At 38.6% G+C, this 24565-nt stretch overlaps 1 protein-coding gene across 1 annotated transcript in view; it reads right to left on the bottom strand.

The window, feature by feature from the left end:
• Positions 1-1073: 1073 nt before the first annotated feature.
• Positions 1074-24565, bottom strand: part of snx19b (sorting nexin 19b) — a 162985-nt gene continuing 139493 nt past the window's right edge. The window contains exons 10-12 of the mRNA XM_060846864.1: positions 19398-19485; positions 2580-2704; positions 1074-2129 (exon numbers count right to left, since the gene is read on the bottom strand). Coding sequence (XP_060702847.1) covers positions 2581-2704; positions 19398-19485 — 212 coding nt within the window. The 3' untranslated portion in view covers positions 1074-2129; position 2580. The remainder of the gene's footprint in view (positions 2130-2579; positions 2705-19397; positions 19486-24565) is intronic.

A 24565-nucleotide genomic window follows, 5' to 3' on the forward strand; every position in this document is an offset into this window, starting at 1 on the left:
CTCATACTAAGCATAAAATGCCATATTGATCACAGAAATAAAACTTGCTGTCATTGAAATTAGATTTGTGCACTACATCCACAAAGTGAAACAACCACTTCCACCCTCTGGGCTTGTGGGCCTAGAAAAATTGTACCTTGAGGGATCAGTTTCGACCAGAAAGCAGCATTTTAAGAACAATGTTCCAACTCCGGAGGCTAATGTGTGGGCAGGAGAAGAATGGACCGAAGGTGACGGAATTTAGGACAGGAAAAGCATCGGGTGAGAGAATATTAGAAAACAGAGTCAGTTGTTATTTGCTTTTCTTGTAGCATTGATTTTTGAGTGAGAGAGTGTCTCAGTTTTGTGCCCCTGGGTTATAATGAGTATGGAAGAAGAAAAGGCTTTTTCTTTTAATGTGGAAAAGCCGAGAAAGTTTTTGAATTTTCCAGAACTTAGAGATCACATTTCTGCAGATTTGAAACTGGCTATTATTGACACAAGTTCCTTCAGACTTTATGCAGAACTTGTTGAAGAGAGTTACTTTCAAGAATATAGCTGATAAAGGGAATAATTAATAAAGAAGATATTGTGGATTAATATTTTATTTATGATTGGATGATATTCACCATTTTGCAAAAGTGTTTGTTAGGCTACAAAGGTAACTTCTAAAATCTAATGTGGAATCTGAATAGCATACATATTTAATTAAGGTGCCTTTCTTCCAACTTCAAGTTTATTCACATTTTTAAATAAATAATTAATAAAATAAGCTACAAACATTCATTTTTGCTGCTACAGCAGATGGACATACGAAGAAATGAAAAGGGGAGACAAGATCAACCAGTTTTTCCAGCCTGTTCTACATATACACACACACGTGAAACAAATTTCAAACAGCTATTATTGAGAATCTCAATTTTCGTACTATGAGAAAAACTGCAACACATCTTTATAAATTACTTAAAAAGGCTGATAAGCCTGCAGCCAAACTACTATTGTGACCAACAACACAAAGTACTTAATATTTTAGAAGTTCTATCCTAAGTAATATAAACACACACCTAAACTTCAGCTTCTAAATTTAAGCATGAAATGTGCAAAATGTTCATGTAGTTCAACAAATTAGAGAAGAAAATATGTAGTATTTAGTTAGGATTTCAGTAAGTAAAGCTTTCATTCCAACTATCTCTCAGAGAAAATAAATTGGAACTTAATTTTGATACCTTCTCTTACATTTAAGGCTATATTATAGCAAATTCATTACCAAAATGCACAGATCCCAGGCACCAGGTTATAATGAGAATGGAGTGTAGCTTTAGTTCTTCAGTTACTTGGCCAGAAAATCTATTAGACCTATTCCTGTTCCATGCAGTTACTCTGCTGAAAATACTCTCCGTTTAACGGCGTAAGCAAAATTTGCATGGCATGTCTGAGGATTTCTCATGCAGTCACAGCTGGAATAATTTGGACAAGTTTCCAGGTCTTGATACTCCGAAGCGCTAAGCAATAAATTCACATTGTGCTATTCAGTGCTTACATCTTTATTTTAGGAGTGGATGAAGAAATATTGTTCATTAGTGCAGTTGTGGAGACGGGCCTTCTTGGCTCAACCAGAACAAAAGCAGCAAAGGTATAAATGTGGTTGAATTGTTAGGTAGAAGGTTTAGAAGCTTGTTGTGGAATGCTTTCTCAAAAACTTTTTAAAACATTGAATGAATCCAAAGCCTTTTAAAACTCACCTTTGCAGAAGAGCTGTATCTCATTTTACTGCAATATTCAACATTCTAATCATTTTGAATTGCTTTGTACATCTGCTCAAAAGCACCTCATTTCCACTTGAGATGACCTGTACACCTTCTGCTAACAGATTCAGATCATATCTGATTAACAAAGCTCAAAGCAGTGTGAGGTGATGTCTGATCATGCATTACAGACTTCCAATAAATAGTCTATTATTATGAGCAGTAATTTTATTATATATCTGAAGATAACGCACAAAATTCAGATGGGATGTTTTCTTGCACATTGTCGTGCAAAAAGATGTTGTTGCACTTTGTTTTATCTGACCTCTGGTAGTTATGCCCACGAGATGCTTTTGTGGCACATTTCCTTTGTATTCAGTCACTTCATGGCGATTACTTCTTGAACTGTTTGAGAGAGAAGGCTAAATTTGTTCAGACTGCTTTACAACTATTAACAATTTAACAAAATTCAACAATTCCAGAAAAAAGACCATTTAATGTTCAGTACTTAGCAATCTTCAAAACTGAAGTAGCTTTACCTAAAAAAAACCTTGAAGAATGGAAGCCTGTTTGCATGGGAGTTCATTAAACAATGGGGAAAATTTCGGACAACAAGTCAGACCAGACTTCTTTCAAGCAGCTACTGCCATGTTCAGTGACATGATAGATAAATGGATTCATTACATATCCATTTTGATTCACAAGACTATTATAATAGCAGGAAGTGGTTTTGTCAGATCTCACGGATGCTTTCTCTTAAGAGAGAAGTGAAGAAACTCCATCTTAGATTGTTATGAAGGTGTGATGAATCTCTATTTTTATACCTGAAGAAAACGCCAGTGAGAGGACACTCACCTCAGCCCAGTACTTTCTCAGAACTGCCAGAAGCACAGGAAAGCAAAGACTTTTGAAATTCCTCACTGGAAGCTTCTGGGACCAGGAACTCCAGCAACAGATCCCAGATGCAGTAAACCAGATGTCTGAAACACAAAAGGGGGGTTCATGGTAAGACAGATACTACAACAATGCAGAAGAATTGCAAAGGAAAATTAGTCATTCTCACAGGAGTAATCATTGTAAATGTTACAATTTAGAGCTGTTAACTCAGAGACTCATGTAATGTGAATTCAGGTCTGGCAAATACATGACTGTCCAGTAAAATAACATTGGGTTGCCAATCTTGCAAACAAGCCCCTATCACCAATATCTGATGAACTTGCAAGTTTACACTGAGACCACAATGTTTCTCTGATCCTCCATAGAATGCAATGTTAAAATGCTCCCAATTAGAATTACTCACCAATAATAAAAAGTATTCAGAACTGATAGTCAAAAAGAAATGAGAAAAAATGCAGTGGATGAAAAATTCAAGCAGAATTATGTTTCTCAGCATACATGCCTGCTTCGGTGGTCTTCCGTTATTTCGTGATTGATATGCATCTCATCCTAATAAGCTCCATCTGTTCTCCTGATCATACCTATATTAAATGTCTTTGAATTATGAAAGAGTAAGTTTCAATTGGTACACCACTAAGTCTTTCAGAAAAGAAAGCTTCAGATTTGAACTTGGTCTGAAAAACTGCATCCTGATTTCACACTGAATTGCATACTTGCAGTTTACAATAGGCTTCGTTCTGAATTGACCTTCCAGAGTTGGTAGTTTCTCTATCTTTGCAACTGAATTCTTTCATCATTTTACACACCTTGCTTTGATCACTCCTCTATCTTCTACACTTGAGAATGTAAGCCACGTTTATGCAATCCACTTCTTAACATAATCCTTTAAGCCTATACGTCATTTACATGATTCTGCGATAGATCCTTCCTGAGGGATAGTGCCCAGAACTGACTAAAAATAAAATATAACTTCCCTTCCGTTGTACCACAACCTGTTTGAGTTAAAGATCAATATTCCATTGGCCTTTCTTATTGCTCAGTTTTTTCAGAATTGCTTTCCATGGATTTTTCCACAGTTCCTGGTTTCTCACTGTTTAGAAATTATTCTGATTATTTTTTACTTGGGTCTGAAGTGAATTAACACACACTTGCACAATTAAGACCAGTAACACCATCTCACCCACTCACTTCATCCTTTTAGGGACTTGATTAAGAAAGAGTGTGACATTTCCCCAAAACTTATCCGGCTGGGAAAACTAAAGGAGAAAATTAATTTATTAAATTAATATAATCCCCAGAAGAATTCTGCAACATGTAAGAAAAATGTCCTAAGCACAGGCTAATTCTGCCCTGAAAACTGAGTTAATAGTCAGACTGAATTCTTGGAAATTAAAGAGCTCATGCAATGGAATCACGAAGGCTTCTTTAGACAATGCATTTCTTACTATTCCTAGACATATGCCAAGGTGACAGCTTCAGAACAACTTGTTAAGGAATCTAAATTACGAAGTATGAAATTACCTCACTGAGCTGGAAGGTTTGTTTTCAGAAGTTTTGTCACTATGACTGTGAAAGTCTCCAGTGAAGTGCTGCTGGTACGTCCTGCCTCTCTATTTATAGGTCTTGGTTTCTTAAGGCGGGTGATGCCATTTCTGTTTTTTTTCAAGGGAAGGTAGATGGGATCTAAACTGATGTGTTTTTTGATAGAAGTCTGGTTAGAATGCCATGCATTTAAGAATTCCCGTATGTGTCTTTGTTTCACCTGTTCTAGATTGTGTGCATTGTCCCAGTCATACAGACATACAAAGAAAGACATCACTTTGACTGGGCCAACACAAATATACTAGGACAGGCGAAACAAAGACACACACGAGAATTCTTAAAGGCATGGCATTCTAATCAGAACTCCGTCAATAAACACATCGATTTAGATCTCATTTACCTTCTCTTGAAAAAACACGAACCAGAAATGACGTCATCCACCTTAAGAAACCAAGACCTATAAATAGATGGCGGGACATACCAGCAGAGAGACTTCACCGGAGACTCTCACTGATGATGTTACCTAGGCACAGTGACAAAATGTCTGAAAACAAATCTTCCAGCTCAGTGTGCTAACTTACTTATCAACCTGGGCTACAAATCTTCTCAAAATCGCTAATCTAAATTATCTAAAATTGTGCAAGACCTTTGTTGAAGGAAGATTTGACAATTTAGTGGAGGAAAATCACAGCCATGTATTAATGGATACCAATGCTTTAGTAAGCTTAGATTTAGATTACTTACAGTGTGGAAACAGGCCCTTCGGCCCAACAAGTCCACACTGACCCACCGAAGCGCAACCCACCCATACCCCTACATTTACCCCTTACCTAACACTACGGGCAATTTAGCATAGCCAATTCACCTGACCCGCACATCTTTGGGTTGTGGGAGGAAACCGGAGCACCCGGAGGAAACCCACGCAGACACGGGGAGAACGTGCAGACTCAACACAGTCAGTCGCCTGAGTCGGGAATTGAACCCGGGTCTCAGGCGCTGTGAGACAGCAGTGCTAACCACTGTGCCCCGTGCCGCCCTTAAGTAAATGAGAAACCAATAATTGACACCAAGATCAGCTGACTTTTCAAACATGTGTCCCTTAGATTGGACAATAAAATTTTGGGGTGACACGGTGGCTCAACAGTTAGCACTACTGCTTCACATTGCCAGGGACCCGGGTTCAATTCCTGCCTTGGGTAACTGTCTGTGTGGAGTTTGCACATTCTCCCAGTGTCTGCGTGGGTATCCTCCGGGTACTCTGGTTCCCTCCCACAGTCCAAAGATGTGCAGGTCAGGTGAATTAGCTTTGCTAAATTGCCCACAGTGTTAGGTTCATTAGTCAGGGGTAAATACAGGGTAGGGGAATGGATGTGGGTGGGTTACTCTTCAGAGCATTGGTGTGGACTTGTTGGGCCAGAAGGGCCTGTTGCCATACTATAGGGATTCTAATCTTAACTTTGAAAATTTGGGACATATTGAGTTGTATTTAGCCACAAAAAAGAAACTTGTGTCATAATGTTTATACTAGTAGTTCTGGTAATAGTTTATTAGTACGGAGATTATATCACAAGCTTAAACTAGTTTTACATACAGGGGTCCTTGAATGTTGAAGTGTATGTGTCTTTAAAAAAAAGAGAAGTGCATATCTGGATAATGGCCCTTTATCCTCCAAACAACAGAGAAAGAAGTTAAATAAATTCTTGATGTACGTTTTCCTTAAAGTATGGGAAGAGAAAATTAATCCAGCTAATGCAGATACAATTGCCAATGAAGAAAATGCATTAACCTAAGGCAACAGATCAGAGAGGAATTTTGCCTGTCATGGACAGGGCAGGGTCATTGCTCTTGTAACCAAAAAAAAAATTAATACCATTCTCCCAGAAAGAAGTTCAACATCCAGCTCAGCCACAAACTCATGAGAACAAGGTTGTGAAAATTCTGGAAAATTGTGAAATACAAGTTAATAGACTTCGTTGGAACACATATTTATTGCTGTTAACTTGTCATCAACCCAACACTTAAATTATAAACTAACCACAAGTCATACATCTAATGTAATTAAATGGGAAGCCAGTTAATTGTGAACTTGCATGACGCCGCTGAACTCCCTTTCCAATTTCTGTTCATTATATCATTCTCTACTAAATAATTGCTAATATGACATTCAAGTTTAAATGCCAATTCTGATCATGGTGTTAATAAAGATCTGTGAACTAGTGAATATATTGCCTGTCTCCTTTGATGATTTGAGAACAAAGAACTCATTCATTCACGCAATAGCTTATGTATATAATATTTGGAGAGTGACATGCAAACACTAGCATATGCAAATTGGTTAATGTAAGACATTTTTGTTCTGTCAAAGTTAGGCATCATTTAATCCCAAGTATAGGCTGGCTTATAAATCCTGATGGTTCCTTAAGCGGTTGTAGTGAAGAAATTAAAAAAATGTTCTTGTACTATCCACGTATTTTCAATAAATGTTTTCTTATAAGTTTTAAATTCTGAAATATAATTTTATCTCCTGTTTTGTACAGTAGAATTTTCCCAGAATCTAAATGTTGAATTTCTGCACAGAAGGATAAGAGCAACCTATAAATGGAACTGAATGTGATAAGATAATGCCTGGGTCAAGGCTGATCCCAAGATCGATGTTGATGAAAATGGAATGGGAGAACTTTAAACACAAGCTGTAGAAACACATGAGCCTCTAATGTCTGTACTTTCTGCAGAACTGTCACCATCCAGCTAACTATCATTAAAATGTCAAACTCTTCTGTTAAAACTACTTTTAGTCTGGATAATCTAAATTGGATGCAACTAATCTTATGTTTCCCTTCCCAAAGGAGTTACTCAGACATCCAGAAAAAGTTATAATCACAGTCATTACAACCCCAAGTTATCTAACGTTATCCCAATTGCCACTCCTTTGAGACAAGTCTGGATTTTCTTTTCTCCTCGAGGCAATGTGGAAGTTCAAGTCAGAAAGATGTGTTAACTTGATGGGAAGCTTCTGCTCAAAGCCTTAGTAATTTCAAACAACCGACAATGTGGAATGTAAACATCTACTAAATTACAATTACCAACATACAGACTCCAATCGACTAACAATTAATTTGTCTCTCATGGAGCATCCTCCTTAACACAGATTACTTTTGATGATATCAGTATTTACAATGTTTTTCAGAACATCTGTTATTCCAGGGCACCACTTGAGATAATCAAGATTACTTAAAATTCAGATAGCAAAATGGACCATAGTGCTTACCACAGAATACTGGAATCTTCATGCCTGCCTACACACAACCTGCAACTGAAAGAATAGGCAGAAATCTATTCTTATGCAACAAAAACAGGAACAGCTGGAAAAACCCAACAGGTCTGGCAGCATCTGTGAAGAGACAACAGAATTGAAATTTTGTCTACTGACCCTTCTTCAAACAGTTCTATGCTTTCTCTCCACTGATGCTGCCAGGCCTATGAAGTTTTTCCAACAATTTCTGTCTTTGTTCCTGATTTCCAGCATCTGTAGTTCTTTGGTTTTCTTTAATCAATTCATATGCCTTTATCAATGGCACAATTAAGTTGACAGTACATTGGAGTAGTCTGAGGATAATTTGTACCTTTTTTTAATTTGTCCATAGAATTTGGATACCACTGACAAGACCAACACTTATTGCCTATTACTAAACTGACATGGAGAAGGTGATGGTGAGCTGCCTTCCTAAGAAGTTGCAGTCCTTGTTATACAGGGTAACCAAAATTCTGACAGGTACTTCCAGGATTTTGACTAATGCCGATGAAGAATCAATAGTATCGTTCCAAATCAGGACATGTGCATCGTGGAGGAGAACTTGCAGGTGGAATTGTTCCCATGTATCTCCAGCCATTGCTCTCGGTTTTTGAAGTCACAGGTTTAGAAGGTGCTGTCAGAGAAGCCTTAGTGAGTTAGTGTGTTGCACCTTATAGATGGTGTACATTGTTGCCCCTGTGCATAGATGGTGAAGGAAGTAAATATTGAAGGTAATGCTTTGGTGCCAATCAAGCAGACTGCTTTGTCTTGGATGGTGTCAAGCTTCTTGACTGTTGTTAGAGCTATACTCATCTAGGTATACAGACAGTATTCAAATAAACTCTTGACCTGTGCCTGGTTGATGGTGATGGCAGTAGGGAGATAGCAGCAAGTTACTGGTCGCAGGTTCTAGCATCTGACAGTTCTTATAATTATTGTGACGATGTGGATACAGTACAGTTTCTGAACAATGGTAAGCTCCAGGATACAGACAGTGGGTGATTCAGCGACAGAGAAGTCCCAGACTAAGATGACCGACTTCCTTTGTGCTAGGTTTGACCTAACCACTAGAGAGTTTTCCCTCTGATTTCTATTGACTTTTGTTTTGCTATACATCAGTCAAACGCTTCCTTGATGTCAAAGACAGTCACTCTCACTTCACCTTTGGAGTTCAGCTCTTTCATTCATGTTTAAATCAAGGCTGTTAATGAGATCAGGAAGCCAGTGGTTTTAGTGGAATCCTCAACGTGCATCAGTGAGCAGGTTATTTGTTTGCAAGAACCATTAATAGCACTATCAATGATTCCTTTAGCTACTTTGCTAACAATCAAGAGTAAGATTAGTGCTTTGGCCTCAACTTTTTACAATTTACACAAATTTACACAGATAAGAAACTGAAGGTATGATTGTAAAATTCACTGACGACACAAAGATAGGTAGAAAAATAAGGTGTGAAGAGGAAATAAGGAGGCTACAAAAATATATAGATAGATTAACCGAGTGGACAAAGATCAGACAAATGGAATATCATATGGGAAAATGTGAAATTGTCTTTTTGGACAGGAAGGATTTTAAAAAAGCATATTGTCAAAATGGTGGGAGTTCGAAGGGCTCTGAGATGTAGAGTGATCTAGGTGTTCTACGAGTCAGCGGTGACCGAATTTAAACATACTGACGAGTCAGAAAATGAAAGATTGTGTTCTTTTATGGGAGAATCTACAACTAGGAGGTCACTATTTTCAAGAAAAATCATCTATTTAAGCATGACATTAGCAGAATTGTTTTTCTCCCACTGAGACTTTGGAACCCTCTTCCTCAAAAGGTGATGGAAGCAGAGTCTTCGTATCTTTTTAAGCAAGGGTAGATTCTTGTTAAACAAGAGAATGAAAAGCTAGTACAGGTAGATGGGAATATGAAGTTGGAGATTATAATCAGATCAGCAATGAGCTAATTGAGTGTGCTCTGCTATTTAAGGGGGAAAATAGATTTTAGGAAGAGAGCAGGCTATGTTCATATGTAGACAGATATGGCAGTAACTGGCAACTAATGGGTAGAAAGATCTTAAGCACATCATCCAGGAACTCCAAACTGTAGGTTTAACATAAATCATTTAGATAAAAGCTGTCCACCAGAACAGATTTCTTTGCTTCAACAGCAGTCTTCATTATTAAAATTTTGTAATGAAAATCAGTCTTCAGTGCCTTGTGTAGAATAAGTATATGGGACAGGCATCTATGCTTTCCAAAACAAAGGGAGAATTCTTGTGTCTTACCTCACAGAAGCTGCACTTCAATTTGTAAGTACAAAATCTCTGTAGAGTTTTATCAACATTAATCAAGGTGTTTGCCACAAGAACCTGTTTCAAGTCATTTTCAGTATTAGAGACAAAGATGTATTTTTCTGCATTTTGTAATTTGTGTCAGTATTGATTGCCTAGGCTTACTGTGAAGTCCCTCATCATTTCCTAAACAAGTCTTAGACCCAAGTACATAGGACAATGCAATAATGGTTCCAGTGTGACAATTGCACAAATGTCTCTATATCTAACAATTAATACCAAACATTTACCAAGATTTCACTACAGAAGTGTCCAAAGGTTAGTTGAATACTACATCAACAACTTATACTTAAGGTCCTCAGTGAATCCAACAATCCTGTTTCAAATCATTCTGATATGATATCCAGAAGTAAGATGACAGTATTCTATTTGCACGTAAAGAGAAATACACTTTACTAGAAATTGAAACGAAAAAAGTTCTTCAGGCACTGAACTACAAATATACAATTCAACATTATCAACGTAGTAGGTGTGTACTTCAAGATTTCAGAGAAAATAGAAAAGATTGCAATTTATTCTGGATGTGATAAGCAAATACAACCACAGTCCTCTAAGGTTCATAAACAAAAAACAGATTTGCACCATATGATCCACTTAGATTGAGAGGAGACATGTGTGTGAAATCTTGACAGTTCTTGGAATGCAACTGAATTTTAGCTTCAGTCCAAAGAAAAATATTTTCAATTAAAATACAAGTGAAATAATGAAATCTTGACTATCATGCCAAATATTTACTGTAAATTACGTCCAACGCACAGATTTAATTGGCAGAAGGCTTTCTTTCCAAGACTTGTGGACGCTATCCAAAAAGTTTAAAATGACTTTACATTTGAGCACATTCTATATACGCATGCAGTCACTCAGGAAGCCATGATAAAAAAGTAGAAAAATGCAATGAAAGTCATTAAAAGCACATAAACTAAAGACATGCTAGTATGTTATGCCACAAAAATTGGGTAGATTTGTCTTTTCTAGCAGATATAATTAGCAGTTTTCCTTAGTGTCAATGTTTAGTTTGAAGGCACTTTATGCTATGTAAAGATGTAACTTGATTTAGCATTCAATTTCCACTAAGCTAATTTGAGGGAGGGGGAGGGGGAATTGAGAACTAGAATTGGTACAACTACCCACAACTTGCCCATATTCTGTTGGCCATCTTAAAAGCTCCACAGTCAGAAATCTAGAAGTAAATCAAAACAAGAACAGTAATATTTAAATTGTTGAGTAACCAACCTTATTAATTTATAAAGACAATTTCCATAGAACACAAGAACTAATCAACTCCTTTGCATTCTTCGAGATATCAAAATATATGAAAAATTACTGTAGTAAGTGCGACTTTCAATAGAGTGTTGGCAGTTGACCAAATCATGGCACTGTTAACCTCTTTCAAGATATCTAATTTTATTTGTATTCCACATTTATTGTTTAATTGGAATTTGCTGTTAAAATTATATATTTTATCCAGGGTTTGGCCGGTGACAGATATTTTCTAATCAACCTGTTCAGAGGTGTTATTTCACACTTCTGCAGCAAGTGGGACATAAACTTGGGCCTCCCTTGCTTTTTGTTTTAATTTCTCCCCCTCTACTAATTGTTTCGGACTCTCCTACCAGAGGAGAAGCAAGCTGAGTATCTGCTGATAGGAATTGAATAAACGTTAGCCAAAGGTTTAAAACAGTACAGCAAATTAATAAAATACATGAATTGAAGAATCAGGTGCTAATTAAAACCTATTAAGACGAACGGGATATGTCACCAGTGTAGCACGTGGAAGCCAGTGTGGTTTACAGCAAACACATCTGCTGAAAGTGTTTGCAGCTCGAGCGGCTTTGCCTAAAAAATTTACAAGCTGGAGGCTGAACTACAGACACAGCAATGCATCAGGGAGGGGGAAAGATCCTATACATTTTATTATACATTGTTGCCTGCTGGGTACTAGGGTTTGGCCTCAGGATGGGAGTGGAACTTGAAGTGGGAAGTTCCTGGCATCATGGTTCACATAGAAAGCAGCAATAAAGGCTGTTCAGAGAAAGAGGCTCTGCAGTTTGAGGAGTTAAGACATAAAATTAAGGAAAATCTCAAAGATAATCTCATAATTACCATATGTAAATTGGAATAGGGCAAATAAGATCAGAGAAATAAACAGACAGCTCAAGACTGACCGTAGAAATGGGTTCCAGTTGGGGTAGTTCTGGGGAGTTTGGCACTGTATTATTGGAAAGGTCTACACCTAAACCTGATGCTGGGGTCAGTGTTCCCAGATAATAAGGGAAGTCGAAAAGGTTTTAAACCAAATAGTGAGGACAAAATATCAAATCTGGAAATAAGAGGCACACCAAAGAGTAGAAGCAAGGCAAAATAAAAAAGTATCAGTACGTGAAATGAATACAGACAATTTTACGAAAGGATAAAGAATAGAAATCTAAGAGAAAATGAACAATCAAGGTTACAGAGTACAAAAATAATAAAAGATCTATTTTCAACATATAAATAATCATTGGGTTAAGACTGCAACAAGTATTGGGTATTAATTATGTATTGATGATTATTCACCATTGTTCTTGAATTCCGAGTTCGTACGTTCTGTACTATTTTGTATGTCTGCTCAGAACATGCAATTTACAAAAACTGATTCCTGCCCATCCAAATTGAAGGCTAAAGCATCCCTGACTGAAGTTTACATTGGTTAGAATGAATAGTAGCAAGGAAGACTGGAACTAAATACATGTGGGGCATAGGAACCAACGGCCACATTGTTTGCTTTGAGGTAAATGTGCTGTTTTAACTTCTGATGCAGAGCACTGAATATCTTTCATTTATCAAGTCAACACAGGATATACTGGTGCCCTACTGGAAACCTGGACATCTTTTTCTGTTTTCTTTAAAATTAAATGCAAATCAAATCGTACATATTTAACAAAAGGGCCTTAAACAATGAGAGCAACAAAACTTTTATTTCTTGGCAAAATTAATGTACTTGAGGTACACATAAAGAGGAAACAAAGGGAACTGAAGCACAGTCAACATTTGAAATACTACAACCTATTTGGCAGAATACCATGGATTAGACCTATTTCTTTATTGATTTTATTTGAAAGGACCCTAAAAAATTTGAGTTTATTCCACGTCAGGTAATATTATCTCACATATGGTTATACTGATGCTATTTATGGAGTCATAGAGATGTACAGCATGGAAACAGACCCTTCCGTCCAACCCGTCCATGCTGACCAGATATCCCAACCCAGTCTAGTCCAACACCTGGCCCACATCCCTCCAAACCCTTCCTATTCATATTCCCATCCAAATGCCTCTTAAATGTTGCAATTGTACCAGCCTCCACCACTTCCTCTGGCAGCCCATTCCATACACATACCACTCTCTGCGTGAAAAAGTTGCCCCTTAGGTCTCTTTTATATCTTTCCCCTCTCATCCTAAACCTATGCCATCTATTTCTGGCCTCCCCGACCCCAGGGAAAAGACTTTGCATATTTACCCTATTCATGTCCCTCATAATTTTGTAAACCTCCATAAGGTGACCCCTCAGCCTCCGACGCTCCAGGGAAAACAGCCCCAGCCTGTTCAGCCTCTCCCTCTAGCTCAAATCTTCCAGCCCTGGCAATAGCCTTGCAAATCTTTTCTGAACCTTTTCAAGTTTCACAACATCTTTCCGATAGGGAGGAGACCAGAATTGCACGCAATATTCCAACAGTGGCCCAACCAATGTCCTGTACAGCCGCAACATGACCTCCCAACTCCTGTACTCAATATTCTGACCAATAAAGGAAGGCATACCAAATGCCTTCTTCACTCTCCTATCTACCTGTGACTCCACTTTCAAGGAGCTATGAACCTGCACTCCAAGGTCTCTTCGTTCATAAATACTCCCTAGGACCTTACCACCAAGTGTATAAGTCCTCCTAAGATTTGCTTTCCCAAAATGCAGCACCTCGCTTTTATCTGAATTAAACTCCATCTGCCACTTCTCTGCCCATTGGCCCAAACTGTTGTAATCTGAGGTAACCTTCTTCGGTGTCCATTACACCTCCAATTTTGGTATCATCTGCAAACTTACTAACTGTACCCCTTATGCTCGCTCCCAAATCATTTATGTAAATGACAAAAAGTAGAGGACCCAACACCGATCCTTGTGGCACTCCACTGGTCACAGGCCTCCAGTCTGAAAAACAACTCTCCACCACCACCCTCTGTCTTCTACTTTTGAGCCAGTTCTGCATCCAAATGGCTAGATTTCCCTGTATTCCATGAGATCTAACCTTGCTCATCAGTCTCCCATGGGGAACCTTGTCGAACGCCTTAATGAAGTCCACACAGATCACATCTACTGCTCTGCTCTCATCAATCTTCTTTGTTACTTTTTCAAAAAACTCAATCAAATTTATGAGACATGATTTCCCACGCACAAAGCCATGTTGACTATCCCCAATCAATCGTTGCCTTTCCAAATACATGTACATCCTGTCCCTCAGGATTCCCTCCAAAACCTTGCCCACCACTGAGGTCAGGCTCACCGGTCTATAGTTTCCTGGCTTTCTTTACTGCCCTTCTTAAACACTGGCACCACTTTTGCCAACCTCCAGTCTTCCGGCACCTCACCTGTGACTATCGATGATATAAATATCTCAGCAAGAGGTCCAGCAATCACTTCTCTAGCTTCCTACAGAGTTCTCGGGTCCACCTGATCAGGTCCTGGGGATTTATCCACCTTTAACGTTTCAAGACATCCAGCACTACCTCTTCTGTAATGTGGACATTTTGCAAGATGTCACCATCTATTTCCCTACAGTCTATATCTTCCATATCCTTTTCCACAGTAAATACTGATGCAAAATATTCATTTAATATCTCCCCCATTTTCTATGGCTCCACAAAGGCCGTCTTGCTGACCTTTGAGGAGGCCTATTCTCTCCCTAGTCACCCTTTTGTGATTAATATATTTGTAAAAACCCTTTGGATTCTCTTTAATTCTATTTGTCAAAGCTATCTCATGTCCTCGTTTTGCCCTCCTGATTTCCCTCTTAAGTATACTACTACTTCCTTTATACTCTTCTAAGGATTGACTCGACCTATCCTGTCTATACCTGACATATGCTTCCTTCTTTTTCTTAACAAAACCCTCAATTTCTTTAGTCATCCAGCATTCCCTATTCCTACCAGCCTTTCCTTTCACCCTGACAGAAATATACTTTCTCTGGATTTGTGTTATCTCATTTCTGAAGGCTTCCAATTTTTCAGCCGTCCCTTTACTACGAACATCTACCTCCAATCAGCTTTCGAAAGTTCTTGCCTAATACTGTCAAATTTGGCCTTTCTCCAATTAAGAATTTCAACTTTTAGATCAGGTCTATCCTTTCCCATCACTATTTTAAAACAAATAGAATTATGGTCACTGGCCCCAAAGTGCTCCCCCACTGTCATCTCACTCACCTGCCCTGCCTTATTTCCCAACAGTAGGTCTAACTTTGCAACTTCTCTAGCAGGTACATCCACATACTGAATCAGAAAATGTTCTTGTACACACTTAAGAAATTCCTCTCCATCTAAACCTTTAACACTATGGCAGTCCCGGTCTATGTTTGGAAAGTTAAAATCCCCTACCATAACTACCCTATTATTCTTACAGATAGCCGAGATCTCTTTACAAGTTTGTTTCTCAATTTCCCTCTGACTATTGGGGGTTCTATAATACAATCCTAATAAGGTAATCATCCCTTTCTTATTTCTCAGTTCCACCCAAATAACTTCCCTGGATGTATTTCCAGGAATATCCTCCATGAGCACAGCTGTAATGCTATCCCTTATCAAAAATGCCACACCCCCTCCTCTCTTGCTTCCCTTTCTATTCTTCCTGTAGCATTTGTATCCTGGAACATTAAACTGCCAGTCCTACTCATCTCTGAATCATGTTTCTGTAATTGCTATGATATCCCAGTCCCATTTCCTAACCATACCCTGAGTTCATCTGTCTTCCCTGTTCGGCTCCTTGCATTGAAATAAATACAGTTTAATTTATTAGTCCTACCTTGTCCCTACCTGTTTGATTCACTTCTGTTCTCAGCTGTACTCGTCTCAGATCGATCTCTTTCCTCACTATCTCCCTGGGTCCCACCACCCCACCTTACTAGTTTAAATCTTCCCAAACAGTTCTAGCAAATTTCCCTGCCAGGATATTAGTACCCTTCCAATTTAGGTGCAATCCGTCCTTCTTGTACAGGTCAATTCTACCCCAAAAGACATTTCAATGGTTCAAAAATGTGAATCCTTCTCCCATACACCACCTCCTCAGCCATGCATTCATCTGCTCTATCCTCCTATTCGTGCCCTCACTAGCTCATAGCACTGGGAGTAATCCAGATGTTACTACCCTTGAGGATCTCCTTTTTAAAAGTTCTGCCTAACTCTCTGTAATCTCCCTTCAGAATCTCAACCTTTTACCTTCCTATATCGTTGGTTCCAATGTGGACAATGACCTTTTGCTGGCTCCTCTCCCCCGTGAGAACAATCTGCACCCTCTCTGAGACAAGTTTGATCCTGGCACTAGGGTAATAACACACTATTCTGCTTTTTCTCTGCTGGCCGCAGAAACGTCTGTCTGTACCTCGGACTACGGAATCCCCCAACACAATTGATCTCTTGGAAGCCGACGTATCCCTTGTTGCATTACAGCCAGTCTCTATACCAGAAACTTGGCTGTTCGTGCTACGTTCCCCTGAGAATCCATCACCCCCTACATTTTCCAAAACAGCATACCTGTTTGAAAAGGGTATATCCACAAAAGACTCCTGCCCGAGGTGCCGACCTCTCTCACCCTTCCTGGAGTTAACCCATCAATGTGACTGTAGCTGAGACTTTCCACCCTTCCTTTGACTGCCATCCATCACATACTTTTGCTGTTGCAAATTCCTCATCGCTTGTATCTGTCTCTCCAACCGATCCACTCGATCTGATAAGATTCGCATCCAACAGCATTTATGGCAGATATAATCTGCAGTAACCCTTAAACTCTCTTTAAACTCCCACATCTGACAAGAAGTACATATCACTGCGAAGATCATTTTTGCTACTTTACAATCTACTGACCCAGTAAAAAGTGAGGTCTGCAGATGCTGGAGATCAGAGCTGAAAATGTGTTGCTGGTTAAAGCACAGCAGGTCAGGCAGCATCCAAGGAACAGGAAATTCAACATTTCAGGCCAGAGCCCTGAATTTCCTGTTCCTTGGATGCTGCCTGACCTGCTGTGCTTTAACCAGCAACACATTTTCAATCTACTGACCCAGAAAATAACACCGTCTTATTCCTCTACAAACACTGCCCCGGGTTAAATTAATAGCTATGGCTTATATTTTAAGTTTAATCAAGAGATTTATCTCCAAAAACATATAATCAAGAAAGAATCCACTATACTCACTACTGCAGCCTTTCTCTTGGACAGATTTAAAACAACAATTAACTTTTATGATTCTGTGCTGTGAACTTCATCCAACAGTTCCTCCAAGATTAGTTGTGAATTTCACTGTTTGTTAATTTTCCCAGATGCATTCCGATGTCCAATTATACACGAATTCAAATAGCAAAGGCGGTAACTGTACAGGTTCTCTCTTTCTCTCTCTCTCCTGCACTGTCCTCACCATGTGCTTCCTTTGTCTGCTCTTCTCCCTTTTACAACTGATGTTGTTTTGACATTTTTTTTCCAAAGTTCCAAAACAATACAACAGCATATAAAACAGTAATTGCTGCTCCTGGAATTCGAGGAAATCACCTCCAACACCTAAAATACCTCAAAAAAAGAAGCAGCTCTTACAGCCAGAAATTCTTCCTGTCCTCCATCTTGGATTACCCAGAATTTAATTGCAGTTAAACAGATGACTAAAGCTAGAAAACATGTTCACCATATCAAATATTTAAATTCTATCCACATAATTTCCAGAAATAAAAGACACGAGCAGATTATATGTAATTTTTTTCAATGAAAATTTACAAGCAACTCTAGGAACGTTGGCATGTAGGAGACAATTCTTATTTTATGTCTGATTAAGCTCGAGGTTATTTGAAAAAACTCATTCTGCACCACAGCTTTTGAAGATTGAGCTAGAAAGCAATGCTTTTGCTCTTATTTTCCAGTTCTGTGAGATTCCTCCCACACTGTTGATAACATGAGCTGGTAGCCAAGAATACAGCTTCAAATAAAGAAGGTTAAATACAGCTTTTGCGGTCTCAGAAGGATTGGCAAAGAAGAGTGTTACTACAAACATTTGGATCAACTTACATACAGAGTAAATTTCATACAATTTGAAGCTGTCTGAATTCTAATACAGCCTACATTATGTTTCATCCTGATTTCTTTTTTAACATCTTAATAGAGACAATCGGGTCAATTGTCATCTTGAGTAGATCCCAGCGCGCACACATTCAAAATCCCATTTTGCCTAATGAACTTCGATCTGTATCTTGCAAAAATGCTACCTCCTAATTTGTAGCTAGTTCAAAAATCACAGAGAGTGGTTTTCTGATGAAAAGTTGGCCATTTTTATGTTGCTACCTTATTCATACTAAAAACCAGGGCAGTTGAGAGATTAAACCTGGATCCATTATTTCTTGCTTTATTGAATTTATAGAATTATAGAATCCCTATAGTGCAGAAACAGGCCTTTCAGCCCACCGAGTCTACAATGACTCTCTGAACAGCATCCCACCTAGACCCATTCCCTTAGCATATCCCTGAAATCCTGCATTTCCCATGGCCAAGCCACCTATACTGTGTACCGTTCGGACATGATTTAGCATGGCCAACCCATCTATCCTGCGCACCTTTGGACTGTGGGAGGAGACTGGAGCACCCGGTGGAAACACTGCAGACATAGTGAGAATGTACAAACTCCACACAGACAAGTTAACGGAGGCTGGAATTGAACCCGCGTCCGTGGCGCAGTCAGGCAACAATGCCACCCAGTTTTTGCTGAGTTGAATCTTTATAACACCACTGAATACGATCCCTGTCTTTTATTGGACCACTGTCTTTGCAAAAGTCTCCATTAGCTATAGAGAGCTCTGGAAAGATCTGCCAATTGAAAGATGCTACATAAATGCAGTTTCTCTGCCAAAGAAAAAAAACTGAAAATTTTGTCACACTGCATGGATCCAGTCTGCAATGCTGCAATCGAACATCAGGCTATCAAGGTCCTGTGTGGTCACCTAACACACCATTTAAAGTTTTCTCAGTGGAAGCTTAGCAGCCTTATGCCCCACAATCTTAAACCATGGGGATTGCATTGCGTAGAATGCTTCAACAAGCAAAATTAGGCAGACAGAACAGGTCATAAGAGGAGAAACTCTTAATTATTTCTGTTACATAATTGATATAGATGGAATTCAATTATTGAATAATATTTTTCTTGTATAACAACAGCATAAATGTATTTAAAAGGAACTTATTTAATCAAGATTTTCTCTCAAGGTATGGAGGTTGACTGGAACATTACAAGTGAACGATTCCAAGTGGACACTTAATCCTTTGTATGCCTACCCATCGCTGCATAGAAAATGGGAACACTGCAAACCCAGAATGCTATATTGGACTAACCTGTTTATCATAGGATCTTGCAGAGATTCCAGCACTAGCTGCCAGCTTTTCTTGTAACCCTCCTCACCAAGAATTTCAGGAACCAGAGCTGTCAAATGTAAGAGAAAAGTTTTATCATTAAGGAGTATGTAAATGGGCCTTAATTAGATTACATTTGCTCCAAAGAAAACATCAACTAAATTAAAGTAAATACATGATTTGGTAAAGATTCTTCACAGTTATGTGTATCATAATCCAAGACATTCAGACACAAAAACCTTTAGAACTTTATGCTTACAAAACTTCTCTTCCTGGGTTAAGATATTATAGTACAAATAAGATGATTTTAAAAACTGAAGCAGCGACCAATGTTTTTAATAAAACTTAGAAAACAGTTATCAATAATCTGGAGAACATTCAGCATTTAGAGATAAAGATGCGTCCATTCTAGGTGGACAATACCTAGGTCTGAATTGGACTAATGTTCCAGCATCAATAGTTATAACTTAGTTAAACAGAAATTCTGCCACTTAAACTCTTCCTAGTCCTCAATGTCCTGCATATGTATCAACAATTAAAGGATCTTTCTCACTGAAACAGAGAGAAAAGAATGATACCATTAACCAAGTATCAAATGAGATTCAACAACTAAGCAAATAAATAATTACAATGGGCTTACTGCTTCAATCAACCAAATGAAACAGTTTTAGCCGTGCTGAATTTTAATTTAAAAATATTTCTGTTTTTCTCTCTAATGCAGTCTATTTTTCATGTACTGAGGTGATGATGAATAATCAGCAAAATGCCACAGGAATGAAAGACTCACTGAATCACCAAAGTGGGTATTCTCCTCAAATGATGTTGGATGGCAGTTAATTACTCAATTTGTGTGGAGTTTGAATCATAAAATGTCCTCAGACAACTGCTTTCAACAAGCATTACAAACAAAATGTCTGCCCTTCACAAATGCATATAGTTCAACCTAATAACTGAATCCAGAGAACAGGATGGGAGCAATCGCCAAGGGCACCACGGTGGCTCAGCGGTTAGCACTGCTGCCTCACAGCACCAGAGACTTGGGTTTAATTCCAGTCTCGGGTGACTGTCTGTGTGGAGTTTGCACATTCTCCCAGTATCTGCGTAGATTTTCTCCGGATGCTCCACTTTCCTCACACAGTCCAAAGATGTGCAGGTTAGGTGAATTGGCCAAGCTAAATTGTCCATAGTGTTAAGGGATGTGTAAATTCGGGCATCAACCAGGAGAAATGTAGGGTAATGGGTCTGAGTGGGATACTCTTCAGAGGGTCAGTGTTGGGCCTCTTTCCACACTATAGGAATTCTAATTCTAATCATAGCTAATCAACACAACTTGTGAAGACTACAAAATTGTAGCTTCAAGAAAATTGCTGAGGTAATTTAGACTTCGAATGAGCAACTGCTCTTTTCCGTAATGTCTCTGACTCGGAGCAATTCCATGATATTTACCTGAGTAGTTACCCAGGAAGTACCAGATTAAAATTTCGTCCAACATCTGGGTGACTACACAGTATTCATCAATAATCATGAGGCTGACCCTCCCTGGACCTGACGACCCACCCAACCACCTGACTGCTTACATGACCAGTACACCTCCTGATCTTATTACACCCCTAAACAACTTGATCAAACTGCTGACCTTACACAACCAATTCAACCCAATGAGTACTAAGACCTGACTACCTACATTCCCAACTATCCCCCTTATCCACTTATCAATCTCACACACATATGTACTTAGTCACCTCACCCACCTATCCTATTCCTTGACTGAGGTCTCCACCTTCTGTATCTAATCAGGTTAATCAATGACCTACCTCACCCTTCTACTCCCTTACCACTCACCTATCTACCCATTCAAAGACTGGACCTTCAAGCTTACCATACAGCAGCTAGTGCCATTAAAAGGGGGCATATCTGTCTTCCCTCAAATCCATTTTGATCCAATGGAGTTCCCCAAAGAATGCTGTGAAAACCACGCTCTGAAGATTCCGGTGAAAATATGTAGAAGGGATAGGGGAATTAAGTACTCCAAGGCAATTTGACCATCATCGCTAATGCTAAGATGATCAGGATCATAAAGTGATACTTGTGCCATTGCACATGATTTTCACTGGCAGAACAGATGGCTTTAACTTCCTAAAAACCAAAAGAACTGCAGACACTATAAATCGGAAACAAAAATAGAAATTGCTGGAAACGCTCAGCAAGTCTGGCAGCATTTGTGAAGAGAAATCAGAATTAATAGTGAGTCCGATGACCGTTCCTCAGAACTGCTGAGCTTTTCCAACAACTTAAAATTTTGTTTCTGATTTACAGTATCCGCCGTTCTTTTTTTTAATTTTAGTAATTCACTGCTACATCTCTTCTCGGCATGCCCATTTTGAAAAAGTTCTGTTCCTCTCCCCGACAGGATTTCCATCCCAATTAATTTCATTGCTCTGAGGAAGGGTCATCAGACCCAAAACATTAATTTGGATTTCTCTTCATAGGTGCTGCCAGACATCTTGAAAATTCTGTTTTTGTCTTTGGCTTTAACTAACACCTTCTTCCTGAGGTAACCAGATGTTTTTATTTATTTCTCCCATGGGATATATTGTCATTTGACTAATTGCCCTTCAGATGGTGATGACGACTGCCTTCTTGAATTGTTGCAGCGCATCAACTTTAGGAAAGGATTTTCATGTTTTTGACCCAGAGACAGTGATGGAATGGAGATATAATTCCAAGTCAGTATGGTATAGCAAGTGGTGGTGTTCCCATGCATCTGATGCCTTGGTCCTTCGAGATGGAAAATTTCATGGGCCAGGGAGTTGCTATTAAAGGAGGATTAGAGAGGTGCTGCAGCGCATTTCATATTTAGTACACCCTACTTCCATTTTGCATCAGCTACTTAAGGGGATGTCAATCAAGTGGGCTGTTCTATATTGAGGGTGGTGAGCATCTTGAGTATTGCTGTACCAATTTTTCCAGAGTGTATTCTCTCACACTCCTGAGTATTAAGGATGGTGATCAGGCTTTGGGAAGTCAGTAGTGAATTACTTGAGAAAGAACAACCAACCTCTGAGTGTCCTTATATCTGCAATACGTATATGACTAGTACAGTTCAGTTTCTCAACAAAGGATAAGAACTTCAAAGATGTCAATGATGGAGGATTTATTGAGAGGTGTTGGTGTTGGACAGGGGTGGACAAACTTCAAAATCACACAAAACCAGGTTATAATACAACAGGTTTATTTCGAAGCACTAGCTTTCGAGGCACTGTCTCTTCATCAGGTGGTTGTGGACCAGCTTGATACTTGACAAAGCTGACACACACATACACACTCTCTTTCACATGCAGTCACACCCACACACACACACTATGTCTCTCCTGCACACGCACACATATAAGGTGAATTTGTATTTGCAGAATTACATTCTATCTTGCTCAAAAACTGCATAAATCCATGTATGATTCTGTAAATCCCATCTTTAGAAACAGAACCAGTCTGACTCAACATCGAGACACTGACAGACTTTAACCTCACGCCTTTAATGCATTGTCTGAGCTGAGATGGCACCTATTGTCAGAAAAGCTGAAGCTATCTGGAGAATGTAACTTAAAAGGAGTTCTGGGATTTACATTTTAAAGAACTGAAACCAGTATATCTCATTCTAAAAGATGAAAGACTTAATCTAAAATTAACAACTGGAACAAAAAAATGTGACTTTTGTTGCTTTCAGACAATCCTTAAATATAAAATTGAGCATCAGTGACTACAGTATTGGAAAACCTCAGCAGAAAAAAGTTAAAGGATATGAATTCAGTGCATGTAAACATCAAATGTTTTCAAAATGCTGTTACCTACGGCAAACATAAATACAATAAACACTACTTTGAATACACAATGCTCAACCTTCTCAATTTTTTTTTCTGAACGGCAGCAATGATATATCTTTCAGTTGGATTTTTGAAGACAAATTGCATGCAGTCCCAAAGCAGTTTCAAATTCACGCATCAAATGACAAGCGAAATATTAATTATCTGGATTTGCTTATTTAGAAGTTTATTCTCTCTTGGTGTGCCTGAACTGTCACAAATTGGAACATCTTAAATTATGAAACATAATATTTATTCAAAACTACAATTTAGGCTGTAATTTGTCAGATTAATTACTGCCATTCCTAGTCTCTGAGAATGTTAATCATTCAGTTCACTGGAAGTTAAGAGCAAATTAGAAAGAACTTTCAAAAACAACAACAGTATGAAAAACAGCAACAGATCGAAAACAGGAAGAAATAGCTCTTAGTCACACCCTTGTACAACTAGAATAGTATTTTGAGGTATTTATTAGTGAAATGATTTCACAAAATCATAGAGTGTTATTCAGGAAAGACAATAGTCAATGCATACAGTCCACAGAACAAATCATCCATGTTACATCAAATATTATTGCTAACAGCTATTAGATAAAACAACTGCTCTGCAGTTGCTGGGTTTCTGTTCATATCCTTTTTCTGAACAAGTGTGAAAAATGTTCAATTCTCCCAATACCTAAGGCATATTGGAAGATTATGGCCAGAGTCTTTGAAATTTTCATCCAAACTTTGTTCAGTATCCTGTTCTGTGACTTATTATCTTTAAGTATTTCTTTTTAATATATTGGTATAATGCAGAGGTGGAAACCCTCTTAATTAAAACTAAACTTGCCTTGCCACGTAATCTGATAAAATGTGTGAGTGACAGAGAACTCCAAATTTCCACTATTTAAAGAAAAATAACAATTTATTTTGCTAACGAAACATGAAACAAAGCTACTAACAAACTGAACATTTTTCCCCCTAACTGAACACAGTCCTACTAACATGCTGCTCCAATAACAATTATTAAACATTGCATTAACTTAGTCTCAAGTCCACATAGTCTCAGTCTTCTCCGCTGTATTCAACCTTCCATCTGCTTCTCTCCCTAGATCACCTTTCTTTTTACTGCAAGTATGTTTTCCAGGAAAAGGTATCTTTTGATGTAGAGGGACTCCTAATTTCTTTGAGAGCAAGATTTGAGATGGGTAATAAGCTCTCTGGCTCCATGGCAATCGCTCTGCTGATCAGTGGCAGTTGCACTGAGCAAGTTTTCAAAATGCCTTGGTTTTATACTTCTCAACATCAT

This window comes from Hemiscyllium ocellatum, chromosome 29 (assembly GCF_020745735.1).
Source record: "Hemiscyllium ocellatum isolate sHemOce1 chromosome 29, sHemOce1.pat.X.cur, whole genome shotgun sequence".
NCBI lineage: Eukaryota > Metazoa > Chordata > Chondrichthyes > Orectolobiformes > Hemiscylliidae > Hemiscyllium > Hemiscyllium ocellatum.